Here is a 22,608-nt window from a genome sequence, read left to right as displayed (position 1 = left end):
CTAGCTAATAAATACACAACCAACGAATAAATACACAGCTAGCTAATAAATACACTGAGCTAGGTAATAAATACACAGCTCGCTAATAAATGCACTGAGCGAGCTAATAAATACACAGCGAGCTAATAAATACACAGCGAGCTAATAAATACACAGCGAGCTAATAAATACACTGAGCGAGCTAATAAATACACAGCGAGCTAATAAATACACAGCGAGCTAATAAATACACTGAACTAGCTAATAAATACACTGAGTTAACTAATAAATACACAGCTAGCTAATAAATACTCTGAGCTAGCTAATAAATACACTGAGTTAACGAATAAATACACAGCTAGCTAATAAATACACTGAGCTAGCCAATAAATACACCGAGGTAACTAATTAATACACAGCTAGCTAGTAAATACACAGCTCGCTAATAAATACATAGCTAGCTAATAAATACACCGAAGTAACTAATAAATACACAGCTAGCTAATAAATACATAGCTAGCAAATAAATACACCGAGCTAACTAAAAAATACACAGCTAGCTAATAAATGCACTGAGCGAGCTAATAAATACACAGCTAGCTAATAGATATACAGTGAGCTAATAAATACACTGAGCTCGCTAATAAATACACAGCGAGCTAATAAATACACTGAGCTAACTAATAAATACACAGCTAGCTAATAAATGCACTGAGCTAGCTAATAAATACATAGCTAGCTAATAAATACACCGAAGTAACTAATAAATACACAGCTAGCTAATAAATACATAGCTAGCAAATAAATACACCGAGCTAACTAATAAATACACTGAGCTCGCTAATAAATACACAGCTAGCTAATAAATACACTGAGCTAGCTAAAAAATACACAGCTAGCTAATAAATACACTGAGCTAGCAGCTAGCTAATAAATACACAGCTAGCTAATAAATACACTGAGCGAGCTAATAAATGCACGGAGCTAGCTAATAAATACACAGCTAGCTCATAAATATCCTGAGCTAGCTAATAAATACACTGAGCTAGCTAATAAATACGCAGCTAACTAATAAATACACTGAGCTCGCTAATAAATACACTAAGCTAGCTCATAAATACACAGCTGGCTAATAAATACTCTGAGCTAGCTAATAAATACACAGCTCGCTAATAAATACACAGCTAGCTAATAAATACACTGAGCTAGCTAATAAATACACAGCGAGTTAATAAATACACTGAGCTAGCTAATAAATACACTCAGCTAGCTAATAAATACACTCAGCTAGCTAATAAATACGCAGCTCGCTAATAAATACACAGCCAGCTAATAAATACACAGCCAAGGAATAAATACACCGAGCTAGCTAATAAATACACAACCAACGAATAAATACACAGCTAGCTAATAAATACACTGAGCTAGGTAATAAATACACAGCTCGAGCTGATACATACACAGCTACCTAATAAATACACAGCTAGCTGATAAATACACGGCTAGCTAATAAATACACAGCTAGCTAATAAATACACTGAGCTAGCTAATAAATACACAGCGAGCTAATAAATACACAGCTAGCTAATAAATACACTGAGCTAACTAATAAATACACAGCGAGCTAATAAATACACAGCGAGCTAATAAATACACTGAGTTAACTAATAAATACACAGCTAGCTAATAAATACTCTGAGCTAGCTAATAAATACACTGAATTAACGAATAAATACACAGCTAGCTAATAAATACACTGAGCTAGCCAATAAATACACCGCTAGCTAATAAATACACTGAGCTAGCCAATAAATACACCGAGGTAACTAATTAATACACAGCTAGCTAGTAAATACACAGCTCGCTAATAAATACATAGCTAGCTAATAAATACACCGAAGTAACTAATAAATACACAGCTAGCTAAAAAATGCACTGAGCTAGCTAATAAATACATAGCTAGCTAATAAATACACCGAAGTAACTAATAAATACACAGCTAGCTAATAAATACATAGCTAGCAAATAAATACACCGAGCTAACTAATAAATACACAGCTAGCTAATAAATGCACCGAGCTAACTAATAAATACACAGCTAGCTAATAAATACACTGAGCGAGCTAATAAATACACAGCTAGCTAATAAATACACTGAGCGAGCTAATAAATACACAGCTAGCGAATAAATACACCGAGCTAACTAATAAATACACAGCTAGCTAATAAATGCACTGAGCTAGCTAATAAATACATAGCTAGCTAATAAATACACAGCTAGCTAATAAATACATAGCTGGCAAATAAATACACCGAGCTAACTAATAAATACACAGCTAGCTAATAAATGCACTGAGCTAGCTAATAAATACATAGCTAGCAAATAAATACACCGAGCTAACTAATAAATACACAGCTAGCTAATAAATACACTGAGCGAGCTAATAAATACACAGCTCGCTAATAAATACATAGCTAGCTAATGAATACACCGAAGTAACTAATAAATACACAGCTAGCTAATAAATACATAGCTAGCAAATAAATACACCGAGCTAACTAATAAATACACAGCTAGCTAATAAATACACAGCTAGCTAATAAATACATTGAGCTCGCTAATAAATACACTCAGCTAGCTAATAAATACACTCAGCTCGCGAATAAATACACTGAGCTACATAATAAATACACAGCTAGCTAATAAATACACTGAGCTAGCTAATAAATACACAGCTGGCTAATAAATTCACACAAAACTAGCTCATAAATAAGCAGCTAACTAAGAAATACACTGAGCTAAGTAATAAATACACTGAGCTCGCGAATAAATACACAGCCAACGAATAAATACACAGCTAGCTAATAAATACACTGAGCTAGCTAATAAATACACAGCTCGCTAATAAATGCACTGAGCTAGCTAATAAATACACAGCTCGCTAATAAATGCACTGACCGAGCTGATACATACACAGCTACCTGATAAATACACTGAGCTAGCTAATAAATACACAGCGAGCTAATAAATACACAGCTAGCTAATAAATACACTGAGCGAGCTAATAAATACACAGCGAGCTAATAAATACACAGCTAGCTAATAAATACACTGAACTAGCTAATAAATACACTGAGTTAACGAATAAATACACAGCTAGCTAATAAATACACTGAGCTAGCCAATAAATACACCGAGGTAACTAATTAATACACAGCTAGCTAGTAAATACACAGCTCGCTAATAAATACATAGCTAGCTAATAAATACACCGAAGTAACTAATAAATACACAGCTAGCTAATAAATACATAGCTAGCAAATAAATACACCGAGCTAACTAAAAAATACACAGCGAGCTAATAAATGCACTGAGCTAGCTAATAAATACACAGCTAGCTAATAAATACACTGAGCGAGCTAATAAATACACAGCTAGCTAATAGATATACAGTGAGCTAGCTAATAAATACATAGCTAGCTAATAAATACATAGCTAGCAAATAAATACACCGAGCTAACTAATAAATACACAGCTAGCTAATAAATACACTGAGCTAGCAGCTAGCTAATAAATACACAGCTAGCTAATAAATACACTGAGCGAGCTAATAAATGCACGGAGCTAGCTAATAAATACACAGCTAGCTCATAAATATCCTGAGCTAGCTAATAAATACACTGAGCTAGCTAATAAATACGCAGCTAACTAATAAATACACTGAGCTAGCTAATAAATACACTAAGCTAGCTCATAAATACGCAGCTAGCTAATAAATGCACTGAGCTAGCTAATAAATACATAGCTAGCTAATAAATACACCGAAGTAACTAATAAATACACAGCTAGCTAATAAATACATAGCTAGCAAATAAATACACCGAGCTAACTAATAAATACACAGCTAGCTAATAAATGCACTGAGCTAGCTAATAAATACATAGCTAGCTAATAAATACACCGAAGTAACTAATAAATACACAGCTAGCTAATAAATACATAGCTAGCAAATAAATACACCGAGCTAACTAATAAATACACAGCTAGCTAATAAATACATAGCTAGCAAATAAATACACCGAGCTAACTAATAAATACACAGCTAGCTAATAAATGCACCGAGCTAACTAATAAATACACAGCTAGCTAATAAATACACTGAGCGAGCTAATAAATACACAGCTCGCTAATAAATACATAGCTAGCTAATGAATACACCGAAGTAACTAATAAATACACAGCTAGCTAATAAATACATAGCTAGCAAATAAATACACCGAGCTAACTAATAAATACACAGCTAGCTAATAAATACACAGCTAGCTAATAAATACATTGAGCTCGCTAATAAATACACTCAGCTAGCTAATAAATACACTCAGCTCGCGAATAAATACACTGAGCTACATAATAAATACACAGCTAGCTAATAAATACACTGAGCTAGCTAATAAGTACACAGCTGGCTAATAAATTCACACAAAACTAGCTCATAAATAAGCAGCTAACTAAGAAATACACTGAGCTAAGTAATAAATACACTGAGCTCGCTAATAAATACACAGCCAACGAATAAATACACAGCTAGCTAATAAATACACTGAGCTAGCTAATAAATACACTGAGCTAAATAAACTGAGCTAGCTAATAAGTACACAGCTAGCTAATAAATACACTCAGCTAGCTAATAAATACACTCAGCTAGCTAATAAATATACGGAGCTAGCTAATAAATACACAGCTAGCTCATAAATATCCTGAGCTAGCTAATAAATACACTGAGCTAGCTAATAAATACGCAGCTAACTAATAAATACACTGAGCTAGCTAATAAATACACTAAGCTAGCTCATAAATACACAGCTGGCTAATAAATACTCTGAGCTAGCTAATAAATACACAGCTAGCTAATAAATACACTGAGCTAGCTAATAAATACGCAGCGAGTTAATAAATACACAGCCAGCTAATAAATACACAGCCAAGGAATAAATACACCGAGCTAGCTAATAAATACACAACCAACGAATAAATACACAGCTAGCTAATAAATACACTGAGCTAGGTAATAAATACACAGCTCGCTAATAAATGCACTGAGCTAGCTAATAAATACACAGCTCGCTAATAAATGCACTGACCGAGCTGATACATACACAGCTACCTGATAAATACACTGAGCTAGCTAATAAATACACTGAGCTAGCTAATAAATACACAGCGAGCTAATAAATACACAGCTAGCTAATAAATACACTGAGCGAGCTAATAAATACACAGCGAGCTAATAAATACACAGCTAGCTAATAAATACACTGAACTAGCTAATAAATACACTGAGTTAACTAATAAATACACAGCTAGCTAATAAATACTCTGAGCTAGCTAATAAATACACCGAGGTAACTAATTAATACACAGCTAGCTAGTAAATACACAGCTCGCTAATAAATACATAGCTAGCTAATAAATACACCGAAGTAACTAATAAATACACAGCTAGCTAATAAATACATAGCTAGCAAATAAATACACCGAGCTAACTAATAAATACACAGCTAGCTAATAAATGCACTGAGCTAGCTAATAAATACATAGCTAGCAAATAAATACACCGAGCTAACTAATAAATACACAGCTAGCTAATAAATGCACCGAGCTAACTAATAAATACACAGCTAGCTAATAAATACACTGAGCGAGCTAATAAATACACAGCTCGCTAATAAATACATAGCTAGCTAATGAATACACCGAAGTAACTAATAAATACACAGCTAGCTAATAAATACATAGCTAGCAAATAAATACACCGAGCTAACTAATAAATACACAGCTAGCTAATAAATACACAGCTAGCTAATAAATACATTGAGCTCGCTAATAAATACACTCAGCTAGCTAATAAATACACTCAGCTCGCGAATAAATACACTGAGCTACATAATAAATACACAGCTAGCTAATAAATACACTGAGCTAGCTAATAAATACACAGCTGGCTAATAAATTCACACAAAACTAGCTCATAAATAAGCAGCTAACTAAGAAATACACTGAGCTAAGTAATAAATACACTGAGCTCGCTAATAAATACACAGCCAACGAATAAATACACAGCTAGCTAATAAATACACTGAGCTAGCTAATAAATACACTGAGCTAAATAAACTGAGCTAGCTAATAAGTACACAGCTAGCTAATAAATACACTCAGCTAGCTAATAAATATACTGAGCGAGCTAATAAATACACAGCTAGCTAATAAATACACTCAGCTAGCTAATAAATACACTGAGCTCGCTAATAAATACACAGCTAGCTAATAAATACACTGAGCTAGCTAATAAATACACAGCTAGCTAATAAATACACTGAGCTAGCAGCTAGCTAATAAATACACAGCTAGCTAATAAATACACTGAGCGAGCTAATAAATGCACGGAGCTAGCTAATAAATACACAGCTAGCTCATACATATCCTGAGCTAGCTAATAAATACACTGAGCTAGCTAATAAATACGCAGCTAACTAATAAATACACTGAGCTAGCTAATAAATACACTAAGCTAGCTCATAAATACACAGCTGGCTAATAAATACTCTGAGCTAGCTAATAAATACACAGCTAGCTAATAAATACACTGAGCTAGCTAATAAATACGCAGCGAGTTAATAAATACACAGCCAGCTAATAAATACACAGCCAAGGAATAAATACACCGAGCTAGCTAATAAATACACAACCAACGAATAAATACACAGCTAGCTAATAAATACACTGAGCTAGGTAATAAATACACAGCTCGCTAATAAATGCACTGAGCTAGCTAATAAATACACAGCTCGCTAATAAATGCACTGACCGAGCTGATACATACACAGCTACCTGATAAATACACTGAGCTAGCTAATAAATACACTGAGCTAGCTAATAAATACACAGCGAGCTAATAAATACACAGCGAGCTAATAAATACACAGCGAGCTAATAAATACACAGCGAGCTAATAAATACACAGCGAGCTAATAAATACACAGCTAGCTAATAAATACACTGAGCGAGCTAATAAATACACAGCGAGCTAATAAATACACAGCTAGCTAATAAATACACTGAACTAGCTAATAAATACACAGCGAGCTAGTAAATACACAGCTCGCTAATAAATACATAGCTAGCTAATAAATACACCGAAGTAACTAATAAATACACAGCTAGCTAATAAATACTCTGAGCTAGCTAATAAATACACTGAGTTAACGAATAAATACACAGCTAGCTAATAAATACACTGAGCTAGCCAATAAATACACCGAGGTAACTAATTAATACACAGCTAGCTAGTAAATACACAGCTCGCTAATAAATACATAGCTAGCTAATAAATACACCGAAGTAACTAATAAATACACAGCTAGCTAATAAATACATAGCTAGCAAATAAATACACCGAGCTAACTAAAAAATACACAGCTAGCTAATAAATACTCTGAGCTCGCTAATAAATACACCGAGCTAACGAATAAATACACAGCTAGCTAATAAATGCATTGATCTAGCTAATAAATACACAGCTGGCTAATAAATACACTGAGCTAGGTAATAAATACACAGCTAGCTAGTTAATAAATACACAGCTAGCTAATAAATACACAGCGAGTGAATAAATACACCGAGCTAGCTAATCAATACACCGAGCTAGCTAATCAATACACCGAGCTAGGTAATAAATACACACCTAACGAATAAATACACAGCTAGCTAATAAATACACTGAGCTAGCCAATAAATACACAGCTAGCTAATAAATACACACCTAGCTAATAAATACACAGCTGGCTAATAAATACACTGCGCTAGCTAATAAATACACTGAGCTAAATACACTGAGCTAGCTAATAAATACACAGCTAGCTAATAAATACGCAGCTAACTAATAAATACACTGAGCTAGCTAATAAATACACAGCTAGTTAATAAATACACAGCTAGCTAATAAATACACTGAGCTCGCTAATAAATACACACAGCTAGCTAATAAATACACTGAGCGAGCTAATAAATACACAGCTGGCTAATAGATACACACAAAACTAGCTCATAAATAAGCAGCTAACTAAGAAATACACTGAGCTCGCTAATAAATACACAGCCAACGAATAAATACACAGCCAACGAATAAATACACAGCTAGCTAATAAATACACTGAGCTAGCTAATAAATACACTGAGCTAAATACACTGAGCTAGCTAATAAGTACACAGCTAGCTAATAAATACTCAGCTAGCTAATAAATACACAGCTAGCTAATAAATACACTGAGCTAGCTAATAAATACACTCAGCTAGCTAATAAATATACTGAGCTAGCTAATAAATACACAGCTAGCTAATAAATACACTCAGCTAGCTAATAAATACACTGAGCTAGGTAATAAATACACAGCTAGCTAATAAATACACAGAGCTGGCTAATAAATACACAGCTAGCTAATAAATACACTGAGCTAGCTAATAAATACACAGCTAGCTAATAAATACACTGAGCTAGCAGCTAGCTGATAAATACACAGCTAGCTAATAAATACACTGAGCGAGCTAATAAATACACTGATCGAGCTAATAAATACACAGCTAGCTAATAAATACACTGAGCGAGCTAATAAATACACAGCTAGCTAATAAATACACTGAGCTAGCTAATAAATACACTGAGCTAGCTAATAAATACGCAGCTAACTAATAAATACACTGAGCTAGCTAATAAATACACTGAGCTAGCTAATAAATACACTGAGCTAGCTCATAAATACACAGCTAACTAATAAATACACTGAGCTAGGTGATAAATACACAGCTGGCTAATAAATGCACACACAACTAGCTCATAAATAAGCAGCAAACTAATAAATACACTGAGCTTGCTAATAAATACACTGAGCTAGCTCATAAATACACAGCTGGCTAATCAATACACAGCTAGCTAATAAATACACAGCTAGCTAATAAATACACTGAGCTAGCAGCTAGCTAATAAATACACAGCTAGCTAATAAATACACTGAGCGAGCTAATAAATACACAGCTAGCTAATAAATACACTGAGCGAGCTAATAAATACACTGAGCTAGCTAATAAATACACTGAGCTAGCTAATAAATACGCAGCTAACTAATAAATACACTGAGCTTGCTAATAAATACACTGAGCTAGCTCATAAATACACAGCTGGCTAATCAATACACAGCTAGCTAATAAATACACAGCTAACTAATAAATACACTGAGCTAGGTGATAAATACACAGCTGGCTAATAAATGCACATACAACTAGCTCATAAATACGCAGCTAACTAATAAATACACAACTAGCTCATAAATACACTGAGCTCGCTAATAAATACACTCAGATAGCTAATAAATACACTGAGCTAGGTAATACACTGAGCTACATAATAAATACACAGCTAGCCAATAAATACACTGAGCTAAGTAATAAATACACTGAGCTAGCTAAAAAAATACACTGAGCTAGCTAATAAATACACAGCTAGCTAATAAATACCCAACTAACTAATAAATACACTGAGCTAAATACACTGAGCGAGCTAATAAATACACTGAGCTAGCTGATAAACATACGGCTAATAAATACACAGCTAGCTAATAAATACACAGCTAGCTAATAAATACACAGCTAACTAATAAATACACTGAGCTCAATACACTGAGCGAGCTAATAAATACACTGAGCTAGCTGATAAACATACGGCTAACTAATAAATACACAGCTAGCTAATAAATACACAGCTAGCTAATAAATACACTGAGCTCTCTGGGAACCCAAAACCATTGGCAATCTTCCTGTTAACACAAATGTGCCGATCAATTATTTTAACCTAGTCCATGAAATTTCCAAAATAAGACGTGACTTAATGAGTGTCATAGCAGGAAAAAGTGGTCAGGGAAACTAGAGAAGGCAAGAAGAAGTAATCACAGTTACTGATCGACTGCTCTGTATATTTGAACAGCGACATGGGTAGAGCCTGTTGAGGCTGCACATTAGGTAGTATTTACAGCACATCAAACCATTGCATCCAACAGTCCAATTAGTATTTAGCAAAACATTAATTTTCATTTATGTCGCACCTCTAACATAGTAAAAACATCACAAGGTGCTTCACAGCGGCATAATCAAAAAATGGATGCTGGGCCAAAGAGGGGTAACCCACAGCTTGATTAAGATGGTGATTTAAGGAGAGCTTTATAGCAGGGATTTAGAGAGCGTGGGGCCAGAAGACACGGCCACTAATGGTGGGGCATGGTGGAGGGTTATTTTGGGTACAAGAATTGATATGGAGGGAGAGGTTTAGTGAGGACAGGTGGACAATTAATTCAGAGAGGGCTGGTTGAATTGAGATGCAGATTCAAATAATTGAGGATTGAGCTCGAAGCAGGGTCTGAGGAGGGAGCATATCTTAGTGCGGGAGAAGACACAGGGATGGGGCTTAAAGGAGCGGTAGACAGAGGATTGTAAAGGGGAGGTGAGGGAGATGGAGTAAAGTGAGATGCTGGAAGAAGTGAAAGTGTTAGCGACCAAGGTGTGATTTTTGTGGTCAAAGCCATACTCCCGCCATGTCTGTTTGGGCGAGACATCTAACAGAACGTAGAGCTAGGCTTCGGTCGGAGAAAGATATCGCCACCCATGAACCAATTTTCTGTCAAAGCCAGGATATCAATTGGATTGTGGATTGCAAGGACCTTATTCAGAAGTGAACAGGAGATCTGGAGGGAAATGAAGAGGGGGGTGATTGTGATCTCTGGCCGAGTCCAAGAGGGTAGTGTGGGGTGGGTGAGCAGGAGGGGAAGGAGATCCGCTAGTATTTCTGTGTCCTTGCATTTTTATCTCTTTCTTATTTTAATTTTCAGAGTAATTTACAAAGGAAATGGAGATGGACTTGCATCGTAAAGTGTCTTGAGTTAGATCCCAATTGCAATTTGAGTTTCTTTTCTCTTATGACACACTGAACTTTAACCCAGCATTATAGAAGCTGCCCATGTCCTAACCCACACCAAGTCCCGCTCACCCATCACCCCTGTGCTCGCTGCCCCCGTGTCCTAACCCGCACCAAGTCCCGCTCACCCATCACCCCTGTGCTTGCTGACCTACATTGGCTCCCAGTTAAGCAATGCCTCGATTTCAAAATTCTCATTCTTGTTTACAAATCCCTCCATGGCCTCGTCCCTCCCTATCTCTGTAATCTCCTTCACAATCCCATAACCCCCCCCCCCCCCGCCAGAGATATCTGCGCTCCTCAAATTGTGGCCTCGAGAATCCCTGATTTTAATCGCTCAACCATTGGTGGCCATGCCTTCAGCTGCCTAGGCCCTGAGCTCTGGAATTCCCTCCTTAAAGTCTAAAGCATCGTCGTTATCAAGATAGGCTAAAAGAGCTGTGACTCTTTACCTTAGAGCAGCGTAGACTTTGGGGAGGGCGGGGAGATATGATTGAGGGGAATAGATGGTGTTCCAGCTGACCGTTTTTTTCAATTAAATAGGTTAGGCAGGATCTGGGGTCACAAATTTAAGTTGTATAGGGCTAGATCTAGGTTGGACATCAGGAGGTGGTTCTTTTCCCAGAGAATAGTGGACCTCTGGAACAAGCTGCCGTTTGTGTGGTGGATGCAGACTCACTGAATTCCTTCAGGTGAAAGCTGGATGTGTTTCTGGCTGGGGTGGAGATTAACTCTTACAGAAGGTAGGTACTGCAGGGAATTCAAGGCCAGAGTGATCTCCTAGATGGGTCGGAGATGGATTTCCCAGATTTTTTCCCCCAAATTGGCCTGGGTTTTTAATGTTTTTTTTTCCCCCTCTCCCAGGTGATCCCATGGTTTGAGGTGGGATGGAGTGTACATGTTGTGATACACAAGGTATTGCAATTGTGCGGGACAGGCTCGATGGACCAGATGGTCTTCGCCTGTCCGTCATTGTTTGTAAACCTCTCTATCCTCCTTTAAAAAGCTCTTGTGTGTTGTACTTGCCGTCGATCACGATGGGAAATAACTGGAATCCAATTCATGGTAGAATGTTGTTTATTTACAGAAAAACCCAGAGGATGAGAATCCGGGGAGGACACTAGCATGGCATCCTGGTCATCTACTGCTCTCCGTTTACTCCATCCGCAGCATTGAACAACTGCTTCCTTTCTTCAATGTGCTCAGCCAGTTTTTCTCCAACAAAGTCACCAGCAGGTTTACAGGATACTTGGGGAGCCCTGTTCCATACACAAACTCATTCTCAAACAAAGACATTAAAATTGAGAACCAGAAAGCATTCTGGAGCAAAGCCAGACAGAAAATTGAAGAGGTACTTGAGAAGGATTTCCTAGAAGGTGTCATAAAAGCATAATAGTGTCGCGCTGGAGGTAGTGTAAGCTCTCAATAGTTGGCAAGGTGTACATTTTAGTTTGTATTTAAATCAGGAACTCATTTCAAGGATGTACTTATATTAAATTTTAATTGTACAGATTGTGTCCTGAATGTTGAATTATGAATGGGATTTTGTCACGTGTTGTTGGCTCATATTGATTATGGTGCCAGAAATGTAAATTACTGTACTATTCCATTCCATTCTAAATAAGTGCACTCGTGATAAATGCTGCAAGCGATGACCTATTAAATGTGTATTTTGATTGCAATTTATGTGTGTTCAGGATAGTCTATTCTATAGTTATTACATCGACATCGGATCAACGAACGAGAGCAGATCAAGATCCCATTGTAGTCAGTCATACAGGATGACTGAATTCTGGAGCGCACAGTTAACAACAGAGAAGTCCGATAACAGCAAGAGGAATGAAGGTGGGGGATGAAGTCACTGAGGCGATGCATTATTCAGTTCTAAGGTTGCAATCTCCGCAGTCAGCAAGGGTTTGTTATCCTACTACACTCATGGTGTTGGGGTAATATATTAGCATGGATAGAGGATTGGTTAACTAACAGAAAACAGAGAATCGGGATAAATGGTTCATTCTCTGGTTGGCAAGCTGTAACTAGTGGCTCAACTATTTACAATCTATATTAATGACTTGGATGAAGGGACTGAGTGTAACGTAGCCAAGTTTGCTGACGATACAAAGATAGGTGGGAAAGTAAATTGTGAGGACACACATAATCTGCAAATGGATATAGACAGGCTAAGTGAGTGGGCATGAATTTGGCAGATGGAGTATAATGTGAGGTTATCTACTTTGGTAGGAAGAATAGAAAAGCAAAATATTATTTAAATGGAGAAGGACTACAAAATGCTGCAGCACAGAGGGATCTGGGGGTCCTTGTGCATGAAATACAAACAGTTAATATGCAGGTACAGCAAGTAATCAGGAAGGCAAATGGAATATTGGCCTTTATTGCAAGGGGGATAGAGTATAAAAGCAGAGAAGTCCTGCTACAGGGAATTGGTGAGGCCACACCTGGAGTACTGCGTACAGTTTTGGTCTCCTTATTTAAGGAGGGATATATTTGTTTTGGAGGCTGTTCAGAGAAGGTTCACGAAGTTGATTCTGGACATGAAGGGGTTGTCGTATGAAGAAAGGTTGAGCCTATACTCATTGGAGTTCAGAAGAATGAGAGGTGATCTTATTGAAACATACAAGATTCTGAGGGGGCTTGACAGGGTAGATGCAGAGAGGATGTTTCCCCTTGTGGGGAAATCTAGAACTAGGGGGCATAGTTTCAGAATAAGGGGTCGCCCATTTAAAACGGAAATGAGGAGGAATTTCTTCTGAGGGTCGTGAATCTTTGGGATTCTCTGCCCCAGAGACCTGTGGAGGCTGGGTCATTGAATATATTTAAGGTGGAGATAGACAGATTTTTGAATCATAAGGGAGTCAGCAGGAAAGTAGAGTTGAGGCTAAGAAAATCAGCCATGATCTTATTAAATGGCAGAGCAGGCTCGAGGGGCCAAATGGCCTATGCCTGCTCCTATTTCTTATGTTCTATGGTCATGTCAATAATTTGCAAATATTATCACAGATTTTGGCTGGTCCACAGAGATGTGGCTTTACTGTGTCCATGAAAACCATTTGCAGCTATTTACATAATAGAAATGTGTTCCATGTTCCCATGAATTTGCATCTGTTTATATCAAGAGATTGGTGATGGCTGCACTACTAAAACCTGCAGCCCCATAAAATTGAAATGGACAATCCTGCAAATAGGATGGTTACCTGGATTGAGGAGTGGTTAGTCGGGGATTGCGGGGGCTGTAGGTTGGAGATGCCTGTGTTTAGGGACGTTGTTCAATACCCTGATACATTGGGAGCTTCAGACATTTCATCACCAACTTGCTCGTTTTCCAACACACATGCAGTCCTATAACTAAGTGCATAGAAATCAAGATCAGATTACTGTTTGCTCAGGGATTTGAGATAGTCTTCCAGGGGTGTGCTCCATAGTACCCCATTCTGTTGGCTGAGAAAGAACATCAGCTTTGTCATAATAGGAGCAGGAGTAGGCCATTTCACCCCTCGTGCCTGCTCCACCATTCAATAAGATCATGGCTGATCCGATCATGGACTCAGCTCCACTTCTCTGCCTGCTCCCCAGAACCCCTTATTCCCTTATCACTCAACAATCTATCTCTGCCTTAAATATATTCAATGACCCAGCTCTCTGGGGCAGAGAATTCCAAAGATTTACAACCCTCAGAAGAAATTCCTCATCTCAGAATAAGGGACCACCAATTTAAAACTAAGACTATCTCCCCTAGTTTTAGTTGTCCCCTCCTCTCCTCTCCACATCCACCTTGTTGAACCCCCTCATTATTTTATATGTTTTGAAAAGATCACCTCTCATTCTTCTGAACTCCAATGAGCATAGTCCCCAACCTACTGCTCAATTAAAAGTCTACACACTAAAGCACAAGAAATAAAGCAAGTGAATGAGAAGTACATCAGGTTAAAGGCTATGACTAAGTGGCCATCACGGAGACTTCACTACGACTGGGAGATAAATATTTCTTAGCAAGGCCTTTAGAAAGCTTGATAGCAATGTGAGACATGTATGTGCACCTTGGTGATAGTGACTGAGCACAACCCAATTCCTTGCATCTACCGTACTTTGACCACGTAACAGTTTATGACATTCATTATGTAATGGCATCAATTGACAAGAGTAGGTTGAAATTGGTAGAACATGTTTATTTTTGGCAGAATCCATCTGATTTGATTATAAACAGAGCATAATATGATGACTGTTACAGTCTTCCGGAGCAACATCACCAATGAGGAATTATAAAGGCAATTAGTTAAAACAGATGTGACAGATCTTTCATTAAGTCATAAGAAGCATGAGTAGGCTACCTGGCCCCCTCGAGCCATACTTTTTCCTACAAATCAGTCATCATAGATGATCAATGGTTTAATAATTTAAAAGTCGACACTGAACAGGATACCATTATACCCAACACCATTTCTATGGTGTCCAGGCCCAAATTCAAACTACTTTTGAAGCAAGTTTGGAATAATGCAGTCTGACTTGAAATTACAAACCTTCATGATGAGCAAATATTGCACTTTCTAGTTTGAAAGGAAAACTTCCGCGCTCTCCTTCACGGTTACAATTATTAATGAACTCGACTGGCATTGGCATATCTTGCATATCACCGTGAGCAGACCGATGTCCCACTGCTTTCTGACAGGTTACTTGGAGCGTCGTATTTTGAGATAAAAAGGAAAACCAGTAGGGGCTACAATTAATTTTGTGAACCAGCTCTACGGAATTCTGCCAAAGACGGGCATCATTTCAGAAAAGGGGCAGCTTGTTCCTGGAGCTCAGAATAAAGCCAACCTGTTTTGGGGGAGGGGGAAGACTGCAGGATTTCACTCTCATCGTTCCTCTGCACCCATAACCCTGTAAAACCGATGAGGTTCCATTTATTCAGCAGGAAGGGAATATAAATACTGTACAGAAGAAACAGTTTACAGCATTCATTTTACCCATCTTATGCTATACTAGAACGTGTTGTACCTGTTTCGCTCCCCCACCTCCATTCTGACAATGTTATCAATGTCGAACAGTTATAAGAACATAAGAAATAGGAACAGGAGTGGGCCATACAGCCCCTCGAGCCTGCTCCTCCATTCAAAGATCATGGCTGATCTGATCATGGACTCCGCTCCCCATATAACCCCTTATCGTTTAAGAAACTGTCTATTTCTGTCTTAAATTTATTCAATGACCCAGCTTCCACAGTTCTCTGAGGCAGCCAATTCCACAGATTTACAACCCTCAGAGAAGAAATTTCTCCTCATCGCTGTTTTAAATCCAGCATCATTTCCAGTCTAATCACGGATGTGGTACACAAGTATGCATTGGCCGCCACAGCACACCTCCAATTGTAAACTTAAATGAGGGGGGGGGGGGGGGGGGGAGGGAGAGAGGGAGGGGAGAGGGGAGAGGGGTGGGGGGACGGGGACATAGTGAATTGTTTCAATCTGAAAGAAAGGCTCAAAAATCATCTCGAGCATGAATCAATGTATGCTGCTACCTTGCAAGACCATTCAAACTTCATTCTCCTGGCTCATGACACTACTCTACCATTAAAACATTACTGCCTTGTGACACAGAATAAGGAGTTATCCCAAGTGCATCCTGTAAACAGAAGTTCCTGCTCTTGCGTAGGGTGTTTTTTCTTTGCTGTATTCATGTCCGGGCTAAAAAGGTGAATGCAATCTATTTATCAAAATTAGTAATTCCCATTACTACTTGATTGCAGGTTAATTGAAGCTGCACGTTTAGTTTTGAAAGATTACAGGAATTCCAGTTACCCGCCACAGTACCCATGGATGTGGTGTTAATGGAAAGTAAAGAGTGCAAATAGACACATCCACCATTTATTTTATTTTTCTCAATGCAGCAATGTTGGTTCCTCTCCCATTCCTCCAGCCAATTTGTAAACAACAAGGCTCACTTCATGTGCCAGAGTATCTGCATTAGTCTGCAAAACAAACATAAATTGTACTTTACAGGGCTGTGAACAAAAATCTATTCTATTTAGAATCTGTCACTTGTCAACAGCTGATAAAGTAGTGACCTGACGAAGGAACACATTATGTACACTACAGTGTCTGAGTGCTTAGAGCGTTTCTTTAGGCTCAGTGAAGTACAGACAAGACATAATCCATGCTGATCACGATCAAATGTAGCACTTTGTCAATAGTGTATGTTATTTCTGCAGTTAAAATAGTTGCTACAGCTATACAGGGTATTGGTGAGGCCACACCTGGAACACTGTGCAGTTTTGGTTTCCATATTTAAGAAAGGATATACTTGCTTCGGAGGCAGTTCAGAGAAGGTTCACTAGGTTGATTCTGGAGATGAGGGGGTTGACTTATGAGGAAAGGTTGAGTAGGTTGGGCCTCTACTCATTGGAATTCAGAAGAATGAGAGGTGATCGTATAAGATTATGAGGGGGCTTGACAAGTTGGATGCAGAGAGGAGACTAGAACTAGGGGCATAATCCTAGAATAAGGGACCGCCCATTTAAAACTGAGATGAGAAATTTGAGGGTTGTGGATCTGTGAAATTTGCTGCCTCAGAGAGCTGTGGAAGCTGGGACACTGAATAAATTTAAGTCAGAGATAGACAGTTTCTTAACCGATAAGGGGTTATGGAGAGCGGACAGGGAAGTGGAGCTGAGTCCATGATCAGATCAGCCATGATCTTATTGAATGGCGGAGCAGGCTCGAGGGGGCCGTATGGCCTACTCCTGCTCCTATTTCTTATGTTCTTATTAAATGGGTTGGTTAAAAAGAATCTCACACAACACACTCTAGATTGCAAGAGAATCCACATTTAACCTGTAATGTAGCCCTCCTGTAGATTACATAGAAACAGGTGCTTACTTGGTTCTGAAATTAGTCCATGAACTGTTCGGTAAATAAGGGAAATGTCCTCAGTTCATCCAGGCGTTAAAAAAGCAGCTGATGAAGGAGACATCTGAGAGCACAAATCCACAGCAGCAGACTGACTCTGCACAGTCACCACCTGTCCTGAATGGTGAAATATATCTATTTGGTGCCCTTTGTCCAATGGGAATGATGGGGGTTATATCAGACACCAATTTGCAGCAGATTTTTTAGTTCTTCTATTCCATTATTCCGGAGAGATTACCCAAAGGCTCCACGAGATTAAACTAAGCCTCATGCACAAGTTTGTACAATGGATGATGGACCTGGGTTGGTATTATAAGGAGAGTTTTCAAAGTATAAGAACATAAGAAATAGGAGCAGGAGTAGGCCACCTGGCCCCTCGAGCCTGCTCCGCCATTTAATAAGATCATGGCTGATCTGATCATGGACTCAGCTCCACTTCTCTGCCCGTTCTTCCATAATCGCTCAAAAATCTATCTATCTCCACCTTAAATATATTCAAGCCTCCAGAGCTCTCTGGGGTGGAGAATTCCACAGATTTACAACCCTCATCTCAGTTTTAAAAGGGCAACCCCTTATTCTGAAACTATGCCCCTTAGTTCTAGATACCCCACGAGGGGAACCATCCTCTCTGCCTCTACTTTGTCGAGCCCCCTCAGAATCTTCTATGTTTCAATAAGATCCCCTCTCATTCTTCTAAACTCCAGTGACTCAACCTTTCTTCATAAATCAACCCTTTCATCTCAGGAATCAACCTAGTGAATCTTCTCTGAACAGCCTCCCTCCTTAAATACAGAGACCAAAACTGTACACTGTACTCCAGGTGTGGCCTCACCAATACCCTGTACAATTGTAGCAGGACTTCTCTGCTTTTATACTCTATCCCCCTTGCAATAAAGGCCAACATTCCATTTGCCTTCCTGATCACTTGCTGTACCTGCATGCTAACTTTTTGTGTTTCATGCACAAGGACCCCCAGGTCCCTCTGTACTGCAGCATTTTGTAATTTCTCTCAATTTAAATAATAATTTGCTTTTATATTTTTCCTGCCAAAGTGGATAACTTCACACTTTCTCACATTATACTCCATCTGCCAAATTTTTGCCCACTCACTTAGCCTGTCTATATCCCTTTGCAGATTTTTTGTGTCCTCTTCTCAACTTGCTTTCCCACTTATCTTTGTATCATCAGCAAACTTGGCTACATTACACTCTTGCATCTTTCTGTTTGTAGATCGGAGAAGGTGTAACTTAATGGACTGTAATCAAGTTAAATCGGTATTGATTTGCTGCTAGTGTTTCACTTTTACTTTCAATAAACCCGATTGGTGGTTTATCACCTAATTCGGATAGTCGGGCTATTTCATTCTCTCCAGGATCAGGAGACGACGAGTGGACTCATGTCAACGCCAGTGAGCCAATCTTAGCAAGAGTGTTCTCGTCAACCCCGGGTAATGCTGCATCACCAGATATTGTATATAGAAGATCATCCTGTGGTTTGCAGGGCGTGAAGGCAGACTTGTGTAGGACTCCTGACACTGAACACCAGGGATATCTGGTAAAGCCCGAAAATTGTAATACACCTTCCAGAGGTGTAGTGAAGGCAATTTAAGATGGTGACGAGCCACAACTGGGAACAGTTAGCTCCAAGTGATGCAATGACAAAATTAGATGTTTTTAATCTTCACCCAGTACTACAGCAACACAGATTTATACTGAAACAAGTGCCGTACTTACCTGCGTGTCAGCTTCAGCATACACTCTGACCACATCTTCTGTGCCCGATGGACGTACGAAGGCCCGTGACAAATTGTATTTCTTCACCAGAGCATCAACCTCTTGCTGCAGCCCTGCCGGGGTCACTGCCTGCCTTCCAGCATCCACAGTGGCAATCACTTGTCGATCAGACACCTAGTACAAACCACAACACAAAGGAACACTTGGTACAGCCTTGGGCTCAAGTCTTCAACACATATCCTGACCTCACTGCAGCAAATACTCCTTCAAGTTTACAAAAATTGACTTTCAATTTTGACTACGGTGTTATACAAGAGCTCTGCGATCATGTTTAAATTAATTACTACCCCATTGTTTAATTCTCATCGTTGTTCTAACAATGTGAGGACTAGAGGAGACCCAAGTCCATATCCTGCGAGCTAAGGCTTTGAGAGCTTAGATTAAATCAAAATACATGTATTGTTTTGTGACATAAGCTGGTCAGCTTGGCTCAGTGGTAGCACTAACCTCCGACTCAGAAGGTTGTGCATTCAAGCAACACTCCAGGATTTGAGCACATAATCTAGGCTGACACTCCAGTGCAGTAATAAGGGAGTGCTGCACTGTCGGCGGTGCCTTTTTCTGATGAGACAGTATTTGCCTGATCCCATGCTCTATTGGAAGAGCAGGCAGTTCTTGTAATGATTTGGCCAACATTCATTCTTCAACCAGCACCACAAAGCAGACTAATTAGTCATTCCTTTCATTGCTGTTTGAGGGACCTTGCTGTACACAAATTGCTACATTTACTGACATAACAGTGACTGCAGTTTATAAAAACGTAATTCCTTAGCTGTGAAATGCTTTTGGTCGTCCTGAGGACATTAAAGACACTCTATAAATGAGAGTTGTTTTTCAGTACATTAATGATCTATGGCATCCACTCCCGCCCCAAACAAGGTGAAGGTCTGACTGCTGAAACTACCACGTAAGCTGCAGCAACAGGAAATGATATTCACGTATAGGCAGTCTCTATGGATGCTAGAGGGTCAACGGAACAAAAGGTGCAGAACAAGTAGGGCAAAGGAAACTGGAGGCACAAGAAGCCAGAATCGGAGCAACGCAGAGTTCTCAAGAGGGGTGTAGGGCTGGAGGAGGGTAGAGATAGGGAAGTGTGTAGGGCTGGAGGAGGTTACAGAGATAGGGAGGGGTGCAAGGCTGGAGGAGATTACAGAGATAGGGAGGAGTGTAGGGGCTGGAGGAGGTTACAGATAGGAAGGGGTGTAGGGCTGGAGGAGGTTACAGAGATAGGGAGGGATGTAGGGCTGGAGGATGGTACAGAGATAGGGAGCGGTGTAGGGCTGGAGGAGGTTACAGAGATAGGGAGGGATGTAGGGCTGGAGGATGATACAGAGCTAGGGAGGGGTGTAGGGCTGGAGGAGATTACAGACATAGGGAGGGGTGTAGGGCTGGAGGAGGTTACAGAGATAGGGAGGGGTGTAGGGCTGGAGGAGATTACAGAGATAGGGAGGAGTGTAGGGGCTGGAGGAGGTTACAGAGATAGAGAGGGGTGCAGGGCTGGAGAGGATTACAGAGATAGGGAGGGATGTAGGGGTGGAGGAGGTTACAGATAGGAAGGGGTGTAGGGCTGGAGGAGGTTACAGAGATAGGGAGGGATGTAGGGCTGGAGGATGGTACAGAGATAGGGAGGGGTGTAGGGCTGGAGGAGGTTACAGAGATAGGGAGGGATGTAGGGCTGGAGGATGGTACAGAGATAGGGAGGGGTGTAGGGCTGGAGGAGATTACAGAGATAGGGAGGGGTGTAGGGCTGAAGGAGGTTACAGAGATAGGGAGGGGTGTAGGGCTGGAGGAGGTTGCAGAGATAGGGAGGAGTGTAGGGGCTGGAGGAGGTTACAGAGATAGGGAGGGGTGTAGGAGTTGGAGGAAGTTAGAGATAGGGAGAGGTGTAGCGCTGGAGGAGGTTACAGAGATAGGGAGGGGTGTAGAGGCTGGAGGAGGTTACAAAGATAGAGAGGGGTATAGAGTTGCTGGAGATTACAGAGATAGGGAGCGGTGTAGGGGCTGGAGGAGGTTACAGAGATAGGGAGGGGTGTAGGGCTGAAGGAGATTACAGAGATAGGGAGGGGTGTAGGGCTGGAGGGGATTACAGAGATAGGGAGGGGTATAGGGCTGAAGGAGGTTACAGAGATAGGGAGGGGTGTAGGGGCTGGAGGAGGTTACAGAGATAGGGAGGGGTATAGAGTTGCAGGAGGTTACAAAGATAGAGAGGGGTATAGAGTTGCTGGAGATTACAGAGATAGGGAGCGGTGTAGGGGCTGGAGGAGGTTACAGAGATAGGGAGGGGTGTAGGGCTGAAGGAGATTACAGAGATAGGGAGGGGTGTAGGGCTGGAGGGGATTACAGAGATAGGGAGGGGTATAGGGCTGGAGGAGGTTGCAGAGATAGGGAGGGGTGTAGGGGCTGGAGGAGGTTACAGAGATAGGGAGGGGTATGGAGTTGCAGGAGATTACAGAGATAGGGAGGAGTGTAGTGGCTGGAGGTGATTACAGAGATAGGGAGGGGTGTAGGGCTGGAGGAGATTACAGAGATAGGGAGGAGTGTAGGGGCTGGAGGAGGTTACAGAGATAGGGAGGGGTGTAGGGCTGGAGGAGATTACAGAGATAGAGAGGGGTGTAGGGCTGGAGGATGGTACAGAGCTAGGGAGGGGTGTCGGGCTGGAGGAGATTACAGAGATAGGGAGGGGTGTAGGGCTGGAGGAGGTTACAGAGATACGGAGGAGTGTAGGGGCTGGAGGAGGGTACAGAGATAGGTAATGGTGTAGGGCTGGAGGAGGGTAGAGATAGGGAATGGTGTAGGGCTGGAGGAGGGTACAGAGATAGGGAATGGTGTAGGGCTGGAGGAGGTTAGAGATAGGGAGGGGTGTAGGGGCTAGAGGAGGTTACAGAGATAGGGAGGGGT

At 40.1% G+C, this 22,608-nt stretch overlaps 2 protein-coding genes across 2 annotated transcripts in view; one reads left to right on the top strand and one right to left on the bottom strand.

The window, feature by feature from the left end:
* LOC139241439 (protein DOP1A-like) overlaps positions 1 to 12,668 on the top strand; it is a gene marked incomplete at its 5' end in the record, with an annotated part of 73,925 nt that extends 61,257 nt beyond the window's left edge. The window contains one exon of the mRNA XM_070869998.1: positions 12,085 to 12,668. Within this exon, the coding sequence (XP_070726099.1) occupies positions 12,085 to 12,390 (306 nt within the window). The remainder of the gene's footprint in view (positions 1 to 12,084) is intronic.
* Positions 12,669 to 15,160: 2,492 nt separating this feature from the next.
* The window catches only part of pgm3 (phosphoglucomutase 3), a 29,042-nt gene continuing 21,594 nt past the window's right edge, over positions 15,161 to 22,608 (bottom strand). Inside the window, exons 8-9 of the mRNA XM_070869996.1 lie at positions 19,651 to 19,824; positions 15,161 to 16,980 (exon numbers count right to left, since the gene is read on the bottom strand). Coding sequence (XP_070726097.1) covers positions 16,891 to 16,980; positions 19,651 to 19,824 — 264 coding nt within the window. The 3' untranslated portion in view covers positions 15,161 to 16,890. The remainder of the gene's footprint in view (positions 16,981 to 19,650; positions 19,825 to 22,608) is intronic.

The sequence above is a fragment of the Pristiophorus japonicus genome, unplaced genomic scaffold (assembly GCF_044704955.1).
Source record: "Pristiophorus japonicus isolate sPriJap1 unplaced genomic scaffold, sPriJap1.hap1 HAP1_SCAFFOLD_1074, whole genome shotgun sequence".
NCBI lineage: Eukaryota > Metazoa > Chordata > Chondrichthyes > Pristiophoridae > Pristiophorus > Pristiophorus japonicus.
Note: the sequence above shows the minus strand (reverse complement) of the source record. Positions and strands in the feature narration are given on the sequence as shown.